At 39.1% G+C, this 23,693-nt stretch overlaps 2 protein-coding genes across 3 annotated transcripts in view; one reads left to right on the top strand and one right to left on the bottom strand.

The window, feature by feature from the left end:
- LOC137639963 (uncharacterized) overlaps nt 1–20,046 on the bottom strand; it is a 44,939-nt gene extending 24,893 nt beyond the window's left edge. Inside the window, exons 1-2 of one of the 2 annotated variants that reach the window (XM_068372283.1) lie at nt 19,952–20,046; nt 6,477–6,744 (exon numbers count right to left, since the gene is read on the bottom strand). In XM_068372283.1, coding sequence (XP_068228384.1) covers nt 6,477–6,702 — 226 coding nt within the window. In that variant the 5' untranslated portion in view covers nt 6,703–6,744; nt 19,952–20,046. Of the gene's footprint in view, nt 1–6,476; nt 6,745–12,464; nt 12,580–19,951 lie in introns of those variants that run through there. The other variant, XM_068372282.1, reaches the window with a different exon arrangement.
- Nucleotides 1–23,693, top strand: part of wol (Dolichyl-phosphate beta-glucosyltransferase wollknaeuel) — an 87,373-nt gene that overhangs the window by 23,597 nt on the left and 40,083 nt on the right. The window lies entirely within an intron of this gene.

The following is a 23,693-nucleotide window of genomic DNA, read 5'->3' as shown; positions in this document are numbered from 1 at the left end:
CAGGGTGGGCCATTACCCGAAAGTAGTTTGAGGTAAGTACTGTTAGGAAAAATACGAATTACCTAAAATTTGTGATTTGTTCCAACACGAAGTACTTACCTCAACGAAGTACTTACCTCAAACTACTTTCTTAGGAGACTTACACTTTAGGAGGTGGGCGTGGCCGTAAAGTTCTTGAGACCGTGCTGAGGAATATCCAGAGACCTAGAAAGTGGCTAGGTCGTGTTGACCCCATAGAAAACGATTGAGAGGAAACTACACAAAAACCCATCTTAGTGTCTAAGAAACTCACCTGTGCAAGAAATCCTAGGGGACATGTCTTCTTGTTGAGGTACTCATCTCTGGCTCAGGGCCCTCACAGAGCCCACTTGAAGCGGAAAAAAGGGGGGAAGGAAGTACAAGGGGGTTTAAGGAACGAACCTGTGTCTCTTGTGCTTGTTACCCGCGGTTATCACTGAAACGACGGTACCTACCGAGAACCCGTCCAGGGATCTTCTTGAATAGTCCTTCAAATAGTGAGCCGTGAAGGTAGACTGGTTGGCCCAGGTGCCTGCCCTTAGGATCTGGCCCACTGCCATATTTTTCTCGAAGGCCAACGTAGTACTCAGGCCCCTAATGTCATGGGGCTTGGGTTTCCCCAGCAGGGGGATTCCCGCCTTACTATAGGCCCTGATGATGACCTGCCGTAACCAGAAGGAGATGGTATTCTTCGAGATTGGCTTCTTCACTAGGCCAGTGGAAACAAAAAGGCTTTTGATCCCGGGCCGGAGTTTTGCTGTTCTTTCCAAGTATTTCCTCACTGCTCTGACAGGGCATAGGCGCAAATCCTTCACGTCGTCCGACCGGGGGATTGCCGGAATGGAGAAACCCTCAAACCTGGGGTCCCATACGGCAGGGTTCTGGGTTTTAGCTACGAAGGAAGGGACGAACTTGAACGTGACTTCCCGCCAACCTTTCGAGTGAGCAACTTCGTAGGACAGACCATGAATCTCGCCTACCCGTTTAGCTGAAGCCAACGCCAGCAAGAAAACTGTCTTGAGAGTGAGATCCTTGTCCACGATGTCTTTCAGGGGCTCGAACGGAGGCTCGGATAACATTTTCAGGACCCTTGCCACGTCCCATTGAGGCACCTTCACAGCTTGCGGGGGGCACGATTGCTCAAAGCTTTTAATGAGCATTGAGGTATGTCTCGAGTTACCCAGATCTATGCCCTTCAGGAGAAAAACTTGGCCCAAAGCCGCGCGGACTCCCTTGATGGCTGGAATGGACATGTTGACCACATCCCTGAGGTAAACTAGGAAGTCCGCTACTTGCGGGATGAAGGCCTTCAGAGGCCTGATGTTCTTAGTGGCGCACCATTTGGTAAAGGTGGCCCACTTAGCCTGGTATACAGCTGTCGATGATCGTCTCAGGTAGCCCGACATCCTCGTTGCTGTACTCGACGAATAGCCTTCCCTCCTCAGGAGACGCTCGATAACCTCCACGCGTGAAGGCGGAGGGACCAAGGATTCTCGTGGAACCTTTGGAAGCGTGGTTGCCGAAGAAGATCTGGCCTGTCCGGAAGGGGCCAAGGTGGCTGTTGTGTTAGTTCCCTTAGGTCCACGAACCACTCTCTCTCCGGCCACCAGGGCGCTACCAAAGTCATCTGTAGGTTGCTTGCCTTCTCACCCTGTTGAGGACCTGCCTGAGCCTCCCGAAGGGGGGAAAAGCGTACACGTCGAGATTGTCCCACGGATGTTGGAAGGCGTCCTCGAACGCCGCTTTTGGGTCTGGAACAGGAGAACAGAACACGGGGAGCTGCGTGTTCAGCCTTGTTGCGAAGAGGTCCATCACCGGCGAACCCCATTTCAGAATGACAGACCTGGCTACTTCTGGGTGTAGAGACCATTCGGATCCTACCACTTGCCCCATCCTGCTGAGGCCGTCGGCGAGGACGTTCTTCTTCCCTGGGATGAACCTCGCTGATATTCTTATCTGCTCTACTTCGGCCCATTCCAGAAGTTGTAATGTGAGGACGCACAGCTCCTTCGACCATAGGCCTCCCTGCTTCTTTATATAAGCTACTACCGTGGCGTTGTCGCACATCAATGCTATGGTGTTTCCCCGGAGTAGGTGTACAAACTCTAGGCATGCTCTTTGCACTGCCCTCAACTCTAGAACGTTGATGTGCTGGGACTTCTCTAGGGCTGTCCAGTTTCCTCTTGCTGATTTCCCTAAGAGATGAGCACCCCACCCCTCCTTCGACGCGTCCGTGAACAGGAGCATCTCCGGAGGGTCGGCTGCAAAGGGCATCCCTTTGAGAGTGTTCGTCCTGCAGCTCCACCATTCCAGGACCCGTTTCGTGTTCAGAGACACCGGAACCACTCTGTGGGGGGAATCTGTTTGGCTCCAGTTCTCCTTCAGGTTCTATTGGACCACCTCCCTGAGCCTTAGCCTGCCCTGGGGGACCAGTTTCTCCAGGGACACAAGGTGACCTATTAGCCTCTGCCAGTCCTTTGCCCTCCTGGGTTGGTCCGTCAGGAAGGGGCGGAGGACCTAGTCTAAGTTGTCCAGTCTGTCCGTGGAAGGGAAGGCTTTCACTAACCGGGAGTCCAGAACCATCCCGAGGTAGGTCGTCCTGGTGGAGGGAATCAGTTGAGACTTCTTTAGGCTGATGGTGATCCCCAGAACGTTGCAGAACTGCAGTAGCATCGCGCCTTGCTCCTTCAGTACTTCCTCTGAGGCTGAAAGTAGCAACCAGTCGTCTAGGTAACGAATCAGGCGGATGCCCTGTTCGTGTGCCCAGACTGAGACCGTTGTGAAGACCCTCGTGAAGACTTGGGGGGCAGTGGACAGCCCGAAGCAGAGGGTTTTGAACTGCAACGTCTGGTTCTCCCATTTCACCCATAGGTACTTCCTGCTGGAGGGATGAACCGGGATGTGGAAGTAGGCATCCTTGAGATCTACTGACATCATGAAGTCCCCTTCTCTCAAGGAAGCCAATACTGATTTTGGAGTGTCCATTTTGAAGTCCGTCTTGCAGACGAACTTGTTGAGGGCGGAGAGGTCTATGACCGGTCTCCAGCCTCCTGTTGCTTTCTCCACCAGGAACAGCCTGCTGTAGAACCCCGGACCTGGGTCCCGAATAGGTTCCATTGCTCCTTTCGCCAACATCGCTGAGACCTCTCCCTGCAGAGCTGTCCGTTTCAAGGGGTCCTTGGGGGCTAGCCACTCCGCCTGCTGATCTGGTATCAGAGGAGGAAAGTCCGCTAGGAAGGGCAATCTGTACCCTTCTTTCAGAACTGTCACTGTCCACGGGTCTGCTCCGTGTTTTTCCCATGCTTGCCAAAAAAGTTTGAGGCATCCCCCCACCTGAGGCTCCGGCAGGAGTAGGGGCCCTCCCTCCCTATCTCCTCCTCGATGAGCGGCCTGAACGACCTCTACTGGATGCGGAGAAGGACGGTCTATAGGCGGCTTGATTCGGGGCTGATACCCTACGGGAGGGCTGAGACGACTGGGACCATGTTGTCGCCGAGTTATCTCTCCTAGGGTGGTTAGGAGCGGCCCGAGGAGGGCGAGGCGAGTCGACGGAGGGTCTTCTAAACGCCGGCCTCCTGACCGAATGGGGCCTGGTCTCGAACGGCTCCTTCATCCTCCGAATCCTCTCCATAGCTTCCTCCGCTGCCTTCGGGGGAAAGATTGAGTCGTCCCACAGGGTCAGGTTCCTCAGAGATCTGGCCTCTCTGTCCGGCAGTCTCCTGGGTATCTTGCTCAGAACAGTGTCCCTCCTTCGTAGGACCCAGTTGGCGTACATGGCTACCAACTGGTAAGACAAGAATTTTAGGGCCTTACCTCCTGAGCTGATGAGTTCCTTGAGCAAGGCCTGGGTCTCCGGAACTGACAGGTCGTATGACGACTGAATGCCCACCAGTGTGGCGGCCCACCAGTCTAACCAGGAGGAGACGTTGATAAGGTCCTTCGACATCTCCTCCATCATGACCGCCTCCGAAGGAGGGAAGCAGATCGGAGCTGTGGACGCCATTTCTTCTGAGGCTCCTTGCCCTAGTATGGCGAGTGCTGGCTCCAGTGCACAGGCGCCCGCTCGCTGACCCTCTGGAAGGTAGAACCTGCTCTGGGACTTCAAGCCCTGGAGCAGCTTGGAGGAGCTCTGGCTCTTGGGCGCCTCAGCATGGTTGGCCACTATCCTGTCCACGTGAGCCTTGCCCAAATAAACATCCCTCGCCAAAGGGAGGGCCAAGCAGGGGCACTGCTGGACTGGGGCGTCCACAATTCTATTTAGGCTGGAACGCCAAGCCTCTTCGGAGGAGGGTTCCGGTACGTCCAGCCTGTGATGACTTCTGATGAGGCCTATCACCCTCCGATAGGCCGATACCTCCGCTGCCGAACCCTCTCCATGGTTGTCGAGCTCCTTCGACGGGGGTGCTGGTGCGAGTGACGAGGGTACCCCGACGGAGGACCTCGCACGTGGGGGAGTCCTGGACCGACGATTCCGGTGGGGGCTCCCGATGAAGGACGGAAATCTCCGTCGGAACGGGGGCCTCCATCCTGGGCCTAACGTCTCTCCTGGAGGTCCTCAAATCTACAGGCCTGCTTGTTGAGGAAGGCCGAGGGCTGCGCTCGTGCCGAGCTAGGTGGCCCTTGGAGGTCAGGACTCGGCTGCCAGACCGAAAGGGCGACTCTCTCCGCTGGGCGGATGGAGACGGAACCTTCGCGGTCTTATGCCTGTCAACTGGAACCTACCATGAGGAATCCCTCCGTCGGGTGCCGCTGCTGCCGGAGGAGTATCTATCTGGAGAGGCCATCCTCGGATGCCAACCTAAGGGGCCCGTCGCCGCAGCTAGTTCCAGAAGTCTGTCTCGGTGAACCATCACCCATTCGTTGTTCTTGGGGGATCTTGGGCGCCGACTCTCGTGGCGCGACCTCGAGGAGGAGCGGGAACGCGACAACTTCCTACGGGACTTGCCTTTTCGCCTCCTGAGGTTCCTCAGCGCCTCATCCTCCGAAGAGCAGGAAGGATCCTCCACCGATGAGACCGACGACTTATAGGCCCTCTTCGAAGGCCTCCGCTCCCGCGTTGATGTAGGAGGATTCCTGCGACGCTCCGCGCACAACGAAGCCTGCAGAAACACCTCTGGGAAGACAGCTGACGCCGCTGGGGGTGAGCGAGGAGGCTGTCCCGTGGGAGCCCAGGTCCCGAAGTCATCTTCCATCCTCATCGGGGACCTGAAGGGCGTCTTAGGGGGAACCCAAGCAGTAGGGTCCAACGGCGGGGAATGCTCCTTCTCGACGTCGCCCTCGGCTGCTGAACCACCTGAAATACACGCCCAAGAGGCTGGGGAGAAATTAGTAGCATTATTACCCCACATGGGGTCATCAGAGGAGATGTGACCAGCAGGCACCAGGTCACCATCTCCCGAAAACACTCCCGCCCCTCCCTCAGGCCCCTCACTTGCCTGAAAAGACGCCACAACCCCACTGTCATGAAGCTCAGACTCCTGGGGAAGGGCCACGGGCCTCTTCCCCGCAATGGACTTACCTCGTCCCCTACTCTGGGTAGGGGAGGCCGAGTGAGAAGCTCGGGCCGCCAAAGCGCTCGTCGAAGCAAGGGGGGAAGAGACGTTGGTCTTCTTAGGCGACTTCTTTGCCGCCGCCTTCTTCTTGGTGCTATACCGCACCCACTGCACCTCGTTCCAAGACTCGCACTCCGGACACGTGTCGGAAGGAGAACACACACTGCCCCAGCACGATGAACACAAGGAGTGCGGGTCAACTTCTGGTTTCGAAAGGAACGCTCCACACGATTTGCCGGCCATAGGCCCAGGACAACGGCGAGGATGCTCCATGATGAAGGAGAAGCACTAAGAGACACAAGCGCGCACAGAGAAAGCACAAAGAGAAAGCACAAAGGGATCACGTGGGAAGCGCGTGGTACACAAAGGGTCGGGGACACACATGTCACACTGGGATAAGAAGAGCGGCGAGATGATATCACGACGCGACCAGAGAACTTACTGGAGGTCGAGACCTGAGCAAGCATGCTCTCTGACCCGGGGTTAGCCTCAGGGCGCGTATCGCTCCGCCTGAGGTTACCCCTCATAGAAAGTGGGTTTAGGGTAAAATACACAAATCTCTGGTCGGATGGGAGGAGATCCCAGATACTCCTAAGAAAGTAGTTCGAGGTAATTACTTCGTGTTGGAACAACTTGTAATTAGAATAAAGATACTGTATATATATATATATACAGTATATGAATATCTGGAGCCATTCAGAATTCAAAGCTGAATTTATCCTATAAAATAGGCAATAGTGAAAATGCATTGAACATTAAACTCATTAAATTGAAATCCTAATGTGAAAATCTTCAGTGACAATTATAATCATATGTTCATCAATATTACTGAAGTTACATTAAATAAAATAATGTTTCCATCTTTTAATCAAATTGAAAAAAATAATAAAAAACGATATAAATTACCCATCAACTTGTCCATTAAGTTATTCTGCCATCCAGTAACGACATGGGGCCAACTTGTGCACATAGACCCAGAAACATCTCCCATGAAGATGTTTAAAACATCATTGGTCTTAACAACATTATCCGAAGCATAATGTGAGGGAAGATTTCTCGGAATGTGTAGAGCACTATGTCTTTTTCCATCAGCCTCTTGGAGCTCAAAAATTTCAAATTCATTTTCAGTCATTTTCTTTATATTTTACTGAAGTTTTCTTTATTCATCAATACCCTGGAAAGAGAAAGAGTGAATTAGTGACACTGAGAGTGTATCTATTCACCAACATATATATTTATTTTAATATAATATAAAATATATAAAATCTAAACAACTTGTATTTCTCCCAACCATACAAACCTGAAATCTTTAATAAGAGTATGACTTTAATTACGCTGGAAATTGGCTCTTAAGCTTTCAACGAGGCAAACAGTTGGTTGTCGGGTGGAATGCCCGCCTATCCGACAGTTAGCCATCTCACCTTCACTCTGACCTTTAGCCTTGAACTATCGGGGTGGTTGAGGAGAGTAGTGCAACCTAAGGTCTCAGATTTGTATGATTAAGAAAAATACAAATTGATTAAAAATTTATATTTCTTCCTATACGTCATACAAACCTTCAACCTTTATGAGACTTATCATGAGGTGTTGTGGAAGTCCCTATACAACCAAGGTGGCTGGTTTTCTGAGACCAGGAAATGTCTATGGACTTTAGTCCCACAGAGAAGCGAAAGTCATGAATCCCGTTCAACCACCTAACTGCCTGAGCTTAGAGATGTTGGAGGTGTTTAGTAGGGGAGTAGGGACCAGTCTTTATCTACCACCTACCCCTGGTGGCTATGTGTGAACCTTGCTAACAACTCTACTGCCTTGTCTTACGCCGAAGAGTGTGACTGCTTTGTAAAGTCGCAATAAGGTATTGGACACCATCCCTTCCTACTTGTGGATGTAAGCCACTATGGTAGTGTTGTCACTCATCAATGCTACCGAGTGCCCTAAAAAACTCTGACGGAAAGACTACAGCACTAGCAGCACTAGCAGCGCAGCTTGTATCTCCAACAGGTTGATATGTAGGTTGTTATCATCCTCAGACCATAGATCTCAGGCGGTCTTGTTCTTCAAGTATGCTCCCCAACCATTCTTTGACACATTGCGAACAGCAACATTTCTGGGGGTGAAAAGTCAAGTGGAACTCTCCTGGTGAGGTTTTCGTCATTGAGCAAATGCTCAAAATCGTCCACCACCACCTGTTCACCAGAACCTGAAGGTGAGAAGCATTAGTGGCTGCTGAATAGTGTCTGAAGCAATGTCTGGTGGAGACTAACCATGAGACACGAGCTTCCACAACAAGGAAAGCCATCCCAAAAGACAATTCCATCAATTTACTGGTTGCTCTTCGGCCATGAGGAGCAGTTTGCTACCTCGGTAAGTCTGTTGATGCGATCATTTGATAGGAAGACTCTCGCTGCTGTCGTATCTATAAACATAACCATGTACTCTGCCCATTGAGCACGATCCAAAGATTGTGGCAAAAGGCGAGGTTTGTTTAAATCCTGGAGCAACTACTTCCTTAAAGACGACAGGATCTACAAGTCGTCGAGTTATCGCACAATGTGAATCCTGCTTTAATGGGCCCCAGCTGAGATTAGTGTAAACCCCCATCAGAATACTTAGAGAGCAAAGATGGCTCAGCAGAAAAGTTCCGAGGAGAGAGAGAAGGCTAAACCTACCTTTTGCTCTTCTTCACAGCGGTCAAGGGTTTTGCATCGATTATTATTATTATAATTATTATTATTATTATTATTATTATTACTAGCCAAGCTACAACCCTAGTTGGAAATGCAAGATGCTATAAGCCCAAGGGCTCCAATAGGGAAAAATAGCCCAGTGAGGAAAGGAAATAAGGAAATAAAAGATGAGAACAAGTTAACAACACATTCGCAGCAGGAGGTTCCTCCGCAGGAACAGGTTCGTAATTAGGGGCCTCGTCAAACACCACCTCTCACAGGGGGAGCAAGAGAGGAGGGAGCATCAGACTCCTGAGCTCTGACGGATGTTAGCGACTCAAGAAGTTTTTCTACAGATGGGGCCTCATCAATAGCCAGCAAAGGCCACAGCAAAGAGGGTTCCAAATTCTCAAAAGGGTTGTCAACAGCAGATAAAATAGGGGGAGATAGTTGAGAGGGAGGGGTGTATAGCGCTTACTAAGAGAGGACCATACACATGCCTTCTCAGAACCACTTTCACAGAAGGTAGGGGCAGTCTCCCTTCCCTTGAGGATCCAGACTCGGAAAAAACCGCAGGAGAAATGGGCAGCTTTGTTCCCGAAGGGAAAAAAAAAGAAGAAAAAAAGCTAAAGTTTCTTCAGCCTAAGTTTGGGCATGACCTTAGTCGTAAATTAATCCTTCTTAGACTTCTTCCTCTTCACAAACTCCACCCACAGCAAAGGTCACTCCCAAGACTCCTTACAAGGGGATGACAGAGTAATCATGCCTCCGGCAAAAAAAAAACCATAGTCGATAAGGGTCCACCTCTGGTTTGCTAATGTAATGGCCGCAATGGTGGCCATGCTTACCAGGGCAAAGCCGTATGTCTGCCTTTGGGATAGACATCAAAAGTCAGATCACAATCACTCAGGAGAGACATAAAGGAAAGATTATTCAACAAAGTCGAAAATGCAGCGGAATACAATGTACTGTATGTGTACACATCAGCGGAATACAATATACTGTATGTGTACACATCAGCGGAATACAATATACTGTATGTGTACACAGCTGCGGCTGAAGTTTAAGTGAGGGTTGCTATAACTGCTGAGTGGGTGGGGTTTACCCGCCACTCGACGACCAACTATGTTTACCTTGTTAAGTCTAATCGGCCGTTGAGCTTCGAACAACATTAAACTTCTTCTCTTAAAGATTGATTATTTGTATTACGTTTAGGAACAAATTACCCTCTCACACTATCCTAGGTCAAGTGAGGTCCTATTTGGTCATTTCAAATTACAAGCATTCATCAATTAGCTGGGCAACCCACAGCTAAATTGATCAGAACAACATCTGCAAGAAACTATGAACTACAGGAGATGGTGAATTAGGTTAAAAAAAGAACTTGGTGTATCTATAAAAAAAATCTACAATTGGGAGGAAATTTAATCCCCTATAAAAAAAAAAAAAAAAAAAAAAAAAAAAAAAAAACCACATTGTTCAGGTAACATATTTGGAATTTTTAGAAAACGTTGAACAACTTCTATCCTTTAAATGTTGTAAGAAGGTTAAAAGTTGGCAAGTTTTCAAAGCAAGCAGGTGGATTTGCCATTCTGCAAATAATACTCAAAATTAGATTACACTATAGATACCAAATCCTTTCCTTAGAAAAAACATGTTCCTTAGAGAGGCAAAGCTGTCTGTAGACATACATAGGACACTGTATTAGCCTAATGCACCTCAAGTTGCATGCCAGTAGGTCTAATCGATGAATATATATCTCTTTGAAAAGGCTGATTAAGTTTGATTATAATTCACTTGGTAAATATATATACTGTACTTTCATTTCACATCAAAAAGTGACTCGCTATATGGAATGCTTGAACGCTGGCCATTTTGGCAAAGTTTATGACTAAGAAGGGCTATTGAATAATATCTTGCATATTAAGCCTTTTACCCTCACGCTATTTGGAACTTTCCAACCTTTAACCACCAGGCATTTTCTTTTTCAAGCACATTTTGCAATAGATTTTTTCTAAATTGCGCTAACAGCCTTAATTTCCGTCATAGAGAGGTCAGGTTGGTCTCATTATTTTGGAAAATGCCTGAAGTTTCTCATAAAGTTTTCAAAAATAAGCAAAAAAAATGTAAATAGCAGTTTTTTGCAAGGACGTACCGGTACGTCCATGGGGGTAAAGGGATGAGTTTTGTGAAACGTACCAGTACGTCCATTGGGGGTAAAAGGGTAAATCAACATTGATTTTAACAAAATTGCCATTTTCTAAGTACATTGTTGACATTTAGAAATGTAATGTTGATGAATTAATGCACATGCACTTTTATCAAACACTTTAGGGTAGTCAATTTCTTCTCCTGTTATCAATTTTAACTCTTTTACCCCCAATGGACATACTGGTACGTTTCACAAAACTCATCCCTTTACCCCCGTGGACGTACTGGTACATCCTTGCAAAAAACTGCTATTTATATTTTTATTTGCATACTTTTGATAACTTTATGAGAAACTTCAGGCATTTTCCAAAAGAATGAGACTAACCTGACCTCTCTATGATGAAAATTAAGGCTGTTAGAGCAATTTAAAAAATATGTATTGCAAAATGTGCTTGAAAAAAAAAAAAAAAACTCCTGGGGGTTAAGGGTTGGAAAGTTCCAAATAGCCTGGGGGTTAAGGGTTGGAAAGTTCCAAATAGCCTGGGGGTAAAAGGGTTAACACCATTAAAATGTCCATAAAATTTTGAGCTCCTCCCTGATGCTTTCACATTTAAAATTTTTTTTTTACATACTTTTTAATTAGTGGACAATTGCCATGTAGAAAGAACATCCCAGATACAATTACAATCTATTTTGAAAATTTATATCTATTTATAACAAATTTATAAAAAAGCAGTCATGTTCAATTACCATTAGACAATTTACTAATAATTTTACTGATAGTAAGTGATCATTAGTTTTAAATGGACAGGCATAAAGGTGACATAGGTCATAGGGCCAAAGACTTGGCAACTTAGCTTAGGTTAGGTAGCAATGTGGTTACAACGTACAAATTCTAAATATGGTAAAAGTTATAGACCTAACCACCGGGAGCATAGATATTTCGGTATTATTGTAGTGTATTACAGGGCAATGTAACCTAGAAAAAAACTACTTTTTCTTATAGATAAAATTACGCTCTCTTCGAAAATGACCATAGTTCCCGTTGCAAATGAATAGTTCCAGAAATATATATATATATATATATATATATATATATATATATAAATATCCTACGATAATGGGGGACCCCCAGTGGGAACTACATATTTCATTAAAAGGTTTTAAGTTTCCAAAATGATATGCTATCATTGGGAAGGGGAAAGCAACCTTAGAAGTATAGAGGAGCTGGCGAGTCCTTTGTCCTGCTTCACCTTAAGAAGAACGCTAATTTGTCCTACTTTTTTTAGTCTCAAATATATTAACACTAAAAATAAAAAAATAGGGTTTTATTGTAGTGTATTACAGGGCACCAAAAATAGATACATATATCTTTTTCTTTGGGACGGGGGGGGGGGGGGGGAGGGGGTAGCAGTAAACACCAAGGTTAGCAAAATAGTAATAAAAAAAATACTTAAGATAAAGCTATGAACTTCTCTGAAGACAATTTCATAGCAGTGTAAAAATTGAGTCCAAAAAAGTAAACAACAAAAATATAAAAATAGACCTTTTTGGGAATTTGGAAATGGCCACCCTAGTCCTGTGTTAGGCTAGTATGGTACTAAGGTTAGGTTAGATGGCATTTCGTAACTTATTTGTTATTCTTCGAAAGGAAATGCAAATAGCATATCTTTAAACTATTTATGTTTGTTATATAATTCAACAATAAGTTCGTAATCTAAATATAATTCATAAAATTCACTTTTATTTCGAAAAATCTGAGAAATATGTTCAAAGTTGATTCGTAGACACCTTAAAATCAGCAAGAATAAAGCTTGAAATACACCTTATACCTCTTTAAACTATTTAGGTTTGTTATATAATTCAATAACAAGTTCGAAATCTTAATGTAATTCATAAAATTCACTTTTATTTCGAAAAATCTGAGTAAAATTCAAAGTAGACTCTTTGACAACTCAAAGTCGGCAAGAAAAAAACGCTAAAAATAGATGAAAAACCTCTTGTTACTTAACATAAGATCCACAAACACAGAAGTTACAAGTATACATTGTATCCTGAACAAAAAGTAACACATTACCTTAAAGTAACAAGACAAGTAACAAAGAAACAGTAAAAACAATCAGGGGACGAGCGTCGAGCGGCTCCCTTCGAAGTTCTGAATTACAAAATACAGTTTCAGCGTTATTTTCACCTACTCCATGTGAATTGTCAAAAACATAAACAAACATAAACAATCATTAATAAACAAAACTTGCTCTGTCAACATCTAAAACAAATAAAAAATAAGAAAATAATCCGCTAAATTATATACAATACGCCTACATTCCTCCCATCTGTCATTTTTTTTATTTTCACCAACTCCATGTGAATTGTCAAAAACATAAACAAACATAAACAATCATTAATAAACAAAACTTGTTCTGTCAACATCTAAAACAAATAAAAAATAAGAAAATAATCCGCTAAACTATATACAATACGCCTACATTCCTCCCATCTGTCATTTTTTTTATTTTCACCAACTACATGTGAATTGTCAAAAACATAAACAATCATTAATAAACAAAACTCGTTCTGTCAACATCTAAAACCAAATAAAAAAAAATAATCCGCTAAATTATATACAATACGCCTACATTCCTCCCATCTGTCATTTTTTTTTTATTTTCACCAACATGTGAATTGTCAAAAACATAAACAAACATAAACAATCATTAATAAACAAAACTTGCTCTATCAACACCTAAAACACATAAAAAATAATAAAAAAATACGCTAAATTATATACAATACGCCTACCTTCCTCCCACCTGACAATTTACATTAATGCCGTAATAACCATATCATGTACTTTATCTTACTTCTTACCATGCTGATAACAGTAATTGAGCTGAATTTTGTGATTATTTTAGACTTAATTGATAAATAGCGTCAATTTATTGGTTAGAAAATAACCATGATAATTCCGAACAAATATCTGGCATTTAACTCCCAATTAGTCATAACTGGTATATGAGGTAACAAGCTAATCTTAGTTATGACGTTTCCATTTATAAAAACCTCAGTAAAAGAAGGTATTAATTAGGAAATTATTAACAAAATTGAAGGCATGAATGAAAGATTGTGAATAAGTTAACTTTTAACTTTGAAAGAAGGATTTTATTCCTTCTTTCAAAGTTAAAAGTCAAGTTATTTTCAGTGTTGCAAGTTTGCGTCATCTTAGGTCAAATGATGGTATCCTCACAATGTTTTACTGGTGAACAATCATTTGATTATTATTATTATTATTATTATTATTATTATTATTATTATTATTATTATTATTATTATTATTGCTTGCTAAGCTACAACCCTAGTTGGAAAAGCAAGATGCTAAAAGCCCAAGCGCCCAAACAGGGAAAGTTGCTCAGTGAGGAAAGGAAATAAGGAAATAAATAAGCTATAAGAGACGTAATGAAAAATTAAAATAAAATATTTCAAGAACAGTAACATTAAAATAAATCTTTCATATATAAACTATAAAAAAAACTTCAAAATAACAAGAGGAAGAAAAAGATATAGCATAGTGTGCCCAAGTGTACTCTCAAGCATGAGAACAAGAGTTTAAAGATATATATATATATATATATATATATATATATATATATATATATATATATATATATATATATATACATATATATATGTATGTATATATATATATATATATATATATATATATATATATATATATATATATATAATATATATATAAATCATTAACCGTTTCTTGGCCAAGAATAAAATCAGAAATGAAAGAATTGACAAATGGGAAAAGTAAAATAGGAAATCCATTTAACAACTGAGCAGAAATGCGACAAATCAGCGAAAGAAATGCACAAGAAACAAAGATAATGACAAATAACTAAGAATAGGTATTGAAAAGCAGGGGTGGGGATGGTTTGGGGGAAGGCCAAGCCAGAGGAATACCAAACTAGGCCATATTGTGTGAGACGGAAATGCTTTTTGAATTAAAGAACAAGTAAAATAAAATTGGTTTGTAAGAACATATTACAAAGTAAGTCTAGAGGAAAAGCAATAAGAAGCCCTTTGGTATATGAGAAAGGTGGACTTCAGCGGACAAAAGCTTTTATATGAATAATGTGAGATTGTTTTGTTAGTAATAATGTAGGTAAAAACATAAGAAGAGGTGGTTTCTGGGTAATACGGAAACGTAGGAATATGGAGGTGCTTTTAAGATTGAAAGACCCGGTGTCCTTTTTAAAAATTGTAAGAGCCAGTATAAATGTGATAAAATGGTGTCTGCCTTTTGTAAGGGGCAATTATTTGCTTACTAAGATAGGTTTTGAACTGAGAGTTCAATTCAGACATCAATAATTCAGTATTATTATAACTTAAGGAAACCTCCAGACAGCATGACTTCAGTATAGGCCTACAGTACAATAGCATTGTATAATGTGAACAATTAGCGTACAATATACCTCTGCTGGTATTGCAAACATTGGTACCGGTAATGGAATCAAAATAAACGTATGAAGCAGACATAAAACACACTGGAAAAAAACTAACGGTAATGCAATACGAGAAGTTTGTTGCATATAGCCTATGCATGCATTGCAAAGGAAAGAAAGAAAACGGAAGTCAATGCTATATGGGAAACTAAGATAGGTTAAACTTGAGTCCATATATGTTTTATATAAGTACTCTAGGTTAAACCAGAATGATGTCTCATTGCCAATTCAAAATTTGAATATAGGGTCATGTTGGACTAGTAACCAGAAATGGCTCAAGATAGTCCCAAGACTAGAAAGGAGTGGGAAAAATCGGTAAAAATTACAAGAATCAAGAAATTACGGGCAGGTATGAATTGAGGAAACTAAAAGATGAAAGAAACAAAAAGATGAAACGTAGGATATGGGTAACGAGAAAAGATAGGCAATGAAAGACCGTTCATACTTCATTACCTTCATTTTCGAAAACATTGCTTAGCTTTTTAATATATATATATATATATATATATATATATATATATATATATATATATATATATATATATATATATATATATAAGTTCTTATTTGTACACCAACAAATAACGCCTATAAGTCTAGCGTATTTACTCGATACCAGGGAGTGTTTTATATATATATATATATATATATATATATATATATATATATATATATATATATATATATATATATATATATATATATATATAAATAAAGAATATATATATATATATATATATATATATATATATATATATATATATATATAAAGAAAGAAAGAAGTTAGATTTGAAACATGTAGATATTTAACACAGTGCATAAACTTTATAAACTGGCATTAGGCTTATAGAGAGTTTCTTAAGCAGTTTGAAATACAAAGGCCCTGTGATGTAAATTTTAGGCTTAGCTATACGAGTCAGCTACTAAAATATTCACTTATGTTGTTTACGTCTCTAATTCTAAATAAAGTACATAAGTTTATATCCATAAAACAAATTTATGAGAATATAATTTTTAGAAAGTTTTCCATATACCCATTTTCTAATTTCAATACTTGTCAGTATACAGAGGCTATAGGCAATCCAAGTGGATAATCATAGCAAGAGAAACAAACACGATGTGGTCTGGAGGGATAGGCTGATCAACCAGAAGAGAAACAGCAAATGAAAGTGGGTATAAAACAGAACAGTTTTCTTAGAAGCATATAAAAACAATGAGGTCTGGAAGGATAAGTGAATTATAACCAGAAGAGAAAGAGCGAATAAAAGTGAAAATAAAGCAGAACAGCTTTCTTAGAAGAGTATGGAAATCTTAATTGAACATGATAGGTAAGCCTATAGAGTACAAGGGGTTGTGTCTGTAACTTAATTTTTTAAAAAATGACATGGGTTTGATGATGGGAAATGGTTCGTTAGAAGGGAGAATTATAGGTAATATTATAATAGCAAATGTTGCAAAGTCAAGACTTGGTTATATGAGACTTGTCCTGTCAGATTTGTGGGATAGGTCTATGTCTACATATTATTGCACCGGTTGCTTAACTTACCCTCTGCAGTTTGGGAAAGATGAACGAAATAGCGCTGTTTCAGTCTAGTAACTTTATTTAATAGCGATTAGTTATGATACATTTTAGGTTTATATGATACCAAAATTTTGGGAAAATTTAAAACGGTGGAAGAAAACTTAGGGGAAACTTTCCCATTATCAAATAGAGACTTCAAATGTATCCGCGGTGGACTGTTACTGATAATATATACACATAGAAATCACATTGTCATTCCCTGCAGCTTTATACGATAACAATCTCATATCACCACAACTAGGAGCTATACATAAAGAAAGATAAGATTAACAGATCTCATATAAGGTCTCATTGAGGATATTGTGCAGCATGTATTGGTGAGTTCATGTGTTCTTGTCTGTCATTTCCTCAGCTCAATTATGATATACGAACCTTTTTCCAACTGGGAGGCAACCAATATTGCAAAACAATCCTTTTCCCAATAAATAAGCTTCCATGAAATATATCATTGAATTTTTAAGGGTTCAAAAAGTTAATCTACAAGAGGTGACCCATACATGGTCTATAAGTACTTAGCTACATCACAAGACTTTTGATAAAATCTTCCCCATTTTGAATATTCAAAGGGATATTATGTGATTAAGTTCTTTCATTAAAATTTGTTCATGACATTTTGCCCTTTTAGTGAAATCATTATTTTAGATTAATTTTCGAGATGTGATTTTACCATTTGTCATTCTCTAGGAGTTTTCCTCCCTAAAAATTTCACAAACTCTACACGAGGACTCAGCCTTGTCAAAGGTGTGTGTGTGTGTGTGTGTGTGTGTGTGTGTAAATAGGTAATGCTCATATGCAAAGAGAACCAAATTATTGCTGAATACATTTTTACACTACGTAGTACAGTGAGAGTACAAACAAACATACATTTTTAGAATACATTAGACAAACATGACGCTCGCAGGGACATACACCAAGTTCGCAAGTGCTTCGTGGGCGCTCATATCACATTAGCCAAGTGAAGTGCTTTAAGGGGCATTTCAGAAGTAAGGTGTTTTTACTTATATGGCTTTCGATAATTATCTAAAATTTCATTATTGCAATATATGTGTCTTAGATAATGTCTTAACTAGCTATTGTATCTAACATATAATGAATATATATATATATATATATATATATATATATATATGAGTGTGTATATATATATATATATATATATATATATATATATATATATATATATATACACACTCATATATATATATATATATATATATATATATATATATATATATATATATATATATATATATACACTCATATATATATATATATATATATATATCTATATATATATATATATATATATATATACACTCATATATATATATATATATATATATATATATATATATATATATGAGTGTATATATATATATATATATATATATATATATATATATGAGTGTATAATATATATATATATATATATATATATATATATATATATATATATATATATGAGTGTATATATATATATATATATATGAGTGTATATATATATATATATATATATATATATATATATATATATATATATATATATATATATATATATATATATTGCAACAAACGTGTAATGTGAGGTGTGAAATGCTTAATGCCGGGAAATGTACACGACCGAATGAATGTAAAGGTCCTGTAGACACAGTAGAGTAGAGAATACAGTTCCCATTCAGTATAGGACCAGAAGAGTACACCTTACGGTAAAGTATAACTAAGTAAATAATGGCCGAAAAGGCAACTCAGCACCAAAGTGCATCTGGAGGAAAACAACACGGCTGCAATTTGAGGTTAATGTTGGAGAAATTGAAATATAGTAGCAGGGTAAACCGCTGGAGGCTGAGGAGATGCATACATTGTATTATTGAGGTATCCAGATGGACTTATTGAAAAACATGCTTCACTCTCTATATTACTATTCATTGGTTATTCTTCACGATTTCAAATTAACACTCATCTTAGTTTCCTCCTTATATTTACAATATTTTTGAGGTATGGTGCGGTTAAGATCGCCCATACGTACTGGTAAGTGGAACAAGTGGGCCTCGCACTGGTGGGTGGAATACGTAGGCCTATTGCGTTGTAAGCCCGTATATTACTAGATAATTGATTGACTGGTTGATTTGAGGTTTCCTGGTATCCTGACATCCCAGGTCATTAAATAAAGGTACTCGTTTGACAGAGGGATGAAAACCATACTTGATCGGCATATGAACACAGAAGAGAGGATGACGATGGAATGAATACAAAACATGAAACAAGATCTACGGATAGGGTGGAAACACTCATGGGATGGCATTGAAAGCCCGGGGGGGGGGGGGGGTGGAGTTTACGTATAATGGCGATGGTAATCGCACTTCACAAACTGCTAATCTCGAACCTCCTTCCTGGAAAAATTCTTTTCTTAAGCAAGATCTAACTAAAGTATCAAGAGAGGGAATAATTATTTCCAACTTTTGCACATACAGCGGTACCAAGGTTTCTAGGTTTTTTTTCTGGTGGGGGGGGGGGGGAATTAACCAACTTCCTTATTTTGCAAATACCATGGAACTTTTTCACTACAGTGTCCGTAGCTATACTTAATATTTCCAATTAAAATGTGTACTCATACGTTAATTTTTGTAAGGTCTTAACACGTATGTTGTTCTCCGTTTTTTTTTTGTCCTATCCATCCACGAAAATTGAGCAATGCAATTTAACCATGCACTTGGCAATTATTTATTTGCACTGAACCGTTAAGAGCTTATTTAATATATGCATTATCCACATCAGGTAAATTATGTTAACTTATTGACGAATGAATCAATGTACGAAAACAGTTTGGTCCAAATTTAAGATTTGGGGATAAGTCAATGAAAATGTATATTGAGATATTTCTTCAACTAACAGTAATGTATATGCAAAGTTCTCATTCGCAACAAAATTAAAGGTTCACTAAATCGCGGTTTATTACCATTCATTAATTTCAAGGACAACACTATTCATTGAGAACACACGCATGCCTACGGTACATCAATATAAAGGCTTGTTTGTATAATCCTATGTTTGCAAGTTACTTAGCAACTAAAGTAGAGCTGAATATTGACGTTTCACACTGGATATAAAAGGCAGTTCATAGCGCAACACATTATCTAAGAACACTTACATATTTTCTCTTATCAACTTTAATTATAATTTGGACTATTTCACTTATTTTATAGAATAGAACACTGGATATATTTTGTAGGTAAGCTATTGAGAAAACTGATACGTTTTATAATAACACTATTTGTACTAAATTATGTTAAACACACACAAAATTAGTGGGGAGAAATCACAGAAAGCAGAATGAACATCAAATGCCACGGATCTTCACAACGAATCATACAAATTTACGTTACACAAAATAAAGGAAAGTAAACAGAAATCACAATATGCAGATGGAAGAAATAGAAAAACGACACAAGAATAGAATTCACGACTACTAACAGAGAAGTTACACATTCTAGGGACGATTCCAGAATAAGTTTGTCTGAAGAAGCCTACCGAGCTAGTGAAAACAAGAGCGAGGTTGTCATGTCACGACAGAGGTGTGGGGGGGAATCAAGTCACTTACGCGTTTACTTGGCAATGTAAGTGCAATCGATCACGCCCGTAGAAGGCCTATTGCACGATATTTTACAATAATTGTATACATAATCTATTGTATCGTAGAGGCAAAACCAACAAGAAACATGTTTCGTTCTATAAGAGAAATACACACGAAGTGTAATGTTGTTATGCGGTTTGATTGAATTCTACTGAAACGTATGACGCGCATGCCTACCTAACTAAATACGGACGGACGGTTACCAAATACCAAGTTAGCGCAATCGATCCGTATCGAATTCGTATACCGGTCTATAGATGGGGATGGAGTTTAATAAGGAAAAAACATTAAATACTAACCATCCCATTAACTTCGCACCCCTTTACCAGTTTCACTTTCGACAATATTTCCCCACTTGCAACGTTTGCCTAAGTTTGCGAAGAATCGTAGACTAATTTCGTAGTTCCCCAGTTGTATTTCCGTCTTGAATAAACACTTCGTCCTATCGCCAAGCCATATAGCTCAAATATCAGAAATCCAATCTTGAAGTCACCTGTTAAATACGCTTTAATATAATGTTAATGGATATCTACTCCCATACTAATAATAGTCCCACGTTTGCCTTATGAATTCAAACAATCATTTTATGTTATGGGAAAACAATTGTCTTAACATTTATTTCTGTGGGAAAATATCGTCAAGGATTATTTCCTTTGACTTGAGATGTTGGGGGAGAATGTGAGAAAACTATAAATACATCATAGAAACTATTATACGTCAATTTATAGTCTTACGAGCTTTCGTGGACGTTGGTTCTCGGGACTACTTAACTAACATATATCCAAAGGTTAATTGTGTCAGGTTAAACAGGTTTCGGTTCCAATTTCAGCTGATGAAATGCCTAACTGAACGCCAGAAGGACAAATCCTATCCAAGGAGTAACGTAAAACTCCTAAGGAATTAGCTTACAGTTTCATGGTTCCAAACTGTCTGTCTACTTAGCAAAATAAGTTTGCGGGCACTTTATCAATTAATAGATAGGTGCAAAGCTCCAAGCTTCTACTCAATGCTGTAATTGAGGTTTTTATATGTATCGTAAATAACAGACAATGAAAATCTTGTGTTAACTTTATCCCATTCTACATTAAAATCAGTTGGGGGTAATACCTTGTTATCAAGTTTGTCAACCTTTTGTGGTAAATTCGGTATTTTCAAACTTTTTTTTTTCAGATTCATGGCCTGACTTAAGAATACTACCAGCTCTCTGGTAACATTATCTATTCTTATATTTGTTCTTTTAAATTTTCTAATTTAGACTATGAAAATAAATATGTATATTATATTTTTATTTTTTTGCGCAGGTCACACATCATCTGTGTATTTTCCCTAAAATTTGCTTATAGTAGAGCACGTTTCACCTTGCCTTATCAAAATCCGCTTCTTTGATATAGGACTTTGGGCCATTCCCATCTCAATTTTTAACCCATTTTTTTCAAGTTTCCTCTATGTCTCCCATATTTCTTTCCGCAATTTTTTTTTTCGGGGTACTTTTCTCATATTTTCATTCTATATTTACATATTTCTTCAATGCTACTACAGCAGTTTCGATAGGGGCTTTACAATTAATCTTCGATTTTCTATAATTGATCTCTTTTCATAAGAATTTATGATGTTATGAAACAGTACTATTTTCATAGTTTATTTTGTAAGACACTGGCCCTATTCCTGTTTCTGCTATGATGCTTCCGTACAAGAGTACTTGATGGTTTTTCATACATATTCCTTATTACTCTATATTGAAGGTTTTCCAGATCTTTCATATCTTTATATCTTGTTTCACTCCAGGTCTCTACATGAGAAAATATTTTTGGAGCAATTACTGTTTTATATATTTTTTTTCTCACTTCTAATGGCACTTTTCCTATTTTTTTTTTCATGTTTCAATATTTTTGTATGTCTTGGGTCACGTCTGTGACCCTGTGGCTTTTCTTATTGATACTCACTTTCTTGTTTACTTTCTCTGTGTACCATTTTCACACAAAATTCCATAATTACTGGCAAATTCCATAATTACTGGCCCATAGAGATTTGCTTTCATCTCTATGGCAGGGTAGCGTTGTCGTTTTACAATACTATACAGCCATCTAATATGGAATTATACACGCCATATCTTTTTCCATATGATATCTAAGTTTGTTGACTATATGTTTCAGACATGACCTGGCTACCGTTAAATTGTGTTCCCTCTTTGGATTCTTCATGCTATAAAAACTGCCTTGGAAGATGAAAAAGAAAATTATTCGGACTAAAAAGTTTAAATTTCCGTTACTTTAATTGTGTTTTAAAAAATATTACATAAACATTTTCATTGCTTTCATTCCCAATACACTATTTTTAGAGGAATGGCCGTTACTACTACTTGGTTTGGAGTAAATCGATAGGAATGCTGTTACTATAACATGCAACGCTCATTTTTTTTCTTTTTATAGTGGCGTGTTATGAATGGCAGGATTAACATTACGTCACATTTGTCAATTTAACAAACATGACGAAAGTAACACCCACAGTGTTTGCTTATTATTATTATTATTATTATTACTACTACTACTACTACTACTTCTACTACTACTACTACTATTATTATTATTATTATTATTATTATTATTATTATTAGCCAAGCTACAACCTTAGTTGGAAGAGCAGGACACCACAAGCCCTGTTATTTATTTATTTATTTATTATTATTATTATCATCATCATTATTATTATTATTATTATTATTATTATTATTATTATTATCATTATTATTATTAGCCAAGCTACAACCCTAATTGGAAGAGCAGGACACCATAAGCCCCAGTATTATTATTATTATTATTATTATTATTATTATTATTATTAGCCAAGCTACAACCCCAGCTGGAAGAGCAGGACACTATAAGCCCTATTATTATTATTATTATTATTATTATTATTATTATTATTATTATTATTATTATTATTATTATTATTATTATTATTATTATTATTAGCCAAGCTACAACCCCAGTTGGAAGAGCATGACGCTATAAGCCCTATTATTATTATTATTATTATTATTATTATTATTATTATTATTATTATTATTATTATTATTATTATTAGCCAAACTACAACCCCAGTTGGAAGAGCAGGACATTACAAGCCCAAGAGCTCCAACAGGAAAAAAAAAGCCCAGTGAGGAAAGGAAATAAGGAAATGAATTAACTACAAGAGAAGTAATGAACAATTAAAATAAAATATTTTAAGAACAGTAACAACATTAAAATAGATATTTCATACATTAACTATAGAAACTTAAAACAAAACAAAAGGAAGAGAAATAAATTAAAGTGACTGAGTGTACCCTCAAGGAAGAGAACTGATCCTGGTGTTTATTGTTAAAGATTATTAGTTAGTTAAATGATAATACTTAACTAACCCCCTGAATTAAGTATGTTTTGAGATATACCAGTAATGAGTCGACGTAAGGGTAGAAGAGACTCTAGAGCTATGGTAAGCAGCTCTTCTAGGAGGACACTCCAAAATCAAACCATTGTTCTCTAGTCTTGGGTAGCGCCATAGCCTATGTACCATGGTCTTCCACTGTCTAGGGTTAGAGTT

Source organism: Palaemon carinicauda, chromosome 4 (genome assembly GCF_036898095.1).
Source record: "Palaemon carinicauda isolate YSFRI2023 chromosome 4, ASM3689809v2, whole genome shotgun sequence".
Taxonomy (NCBI): Eukaryota; Metazoa; Arthropoda; class Malacostraca; order Decapoda; family Palaemonidae; genus Palaemon; species Palaemon carinicauda.
Note: the sequence above shows the minus strand (reverse complement) of the source record. Positions and strands in the feature narration are given on the sequence as shown.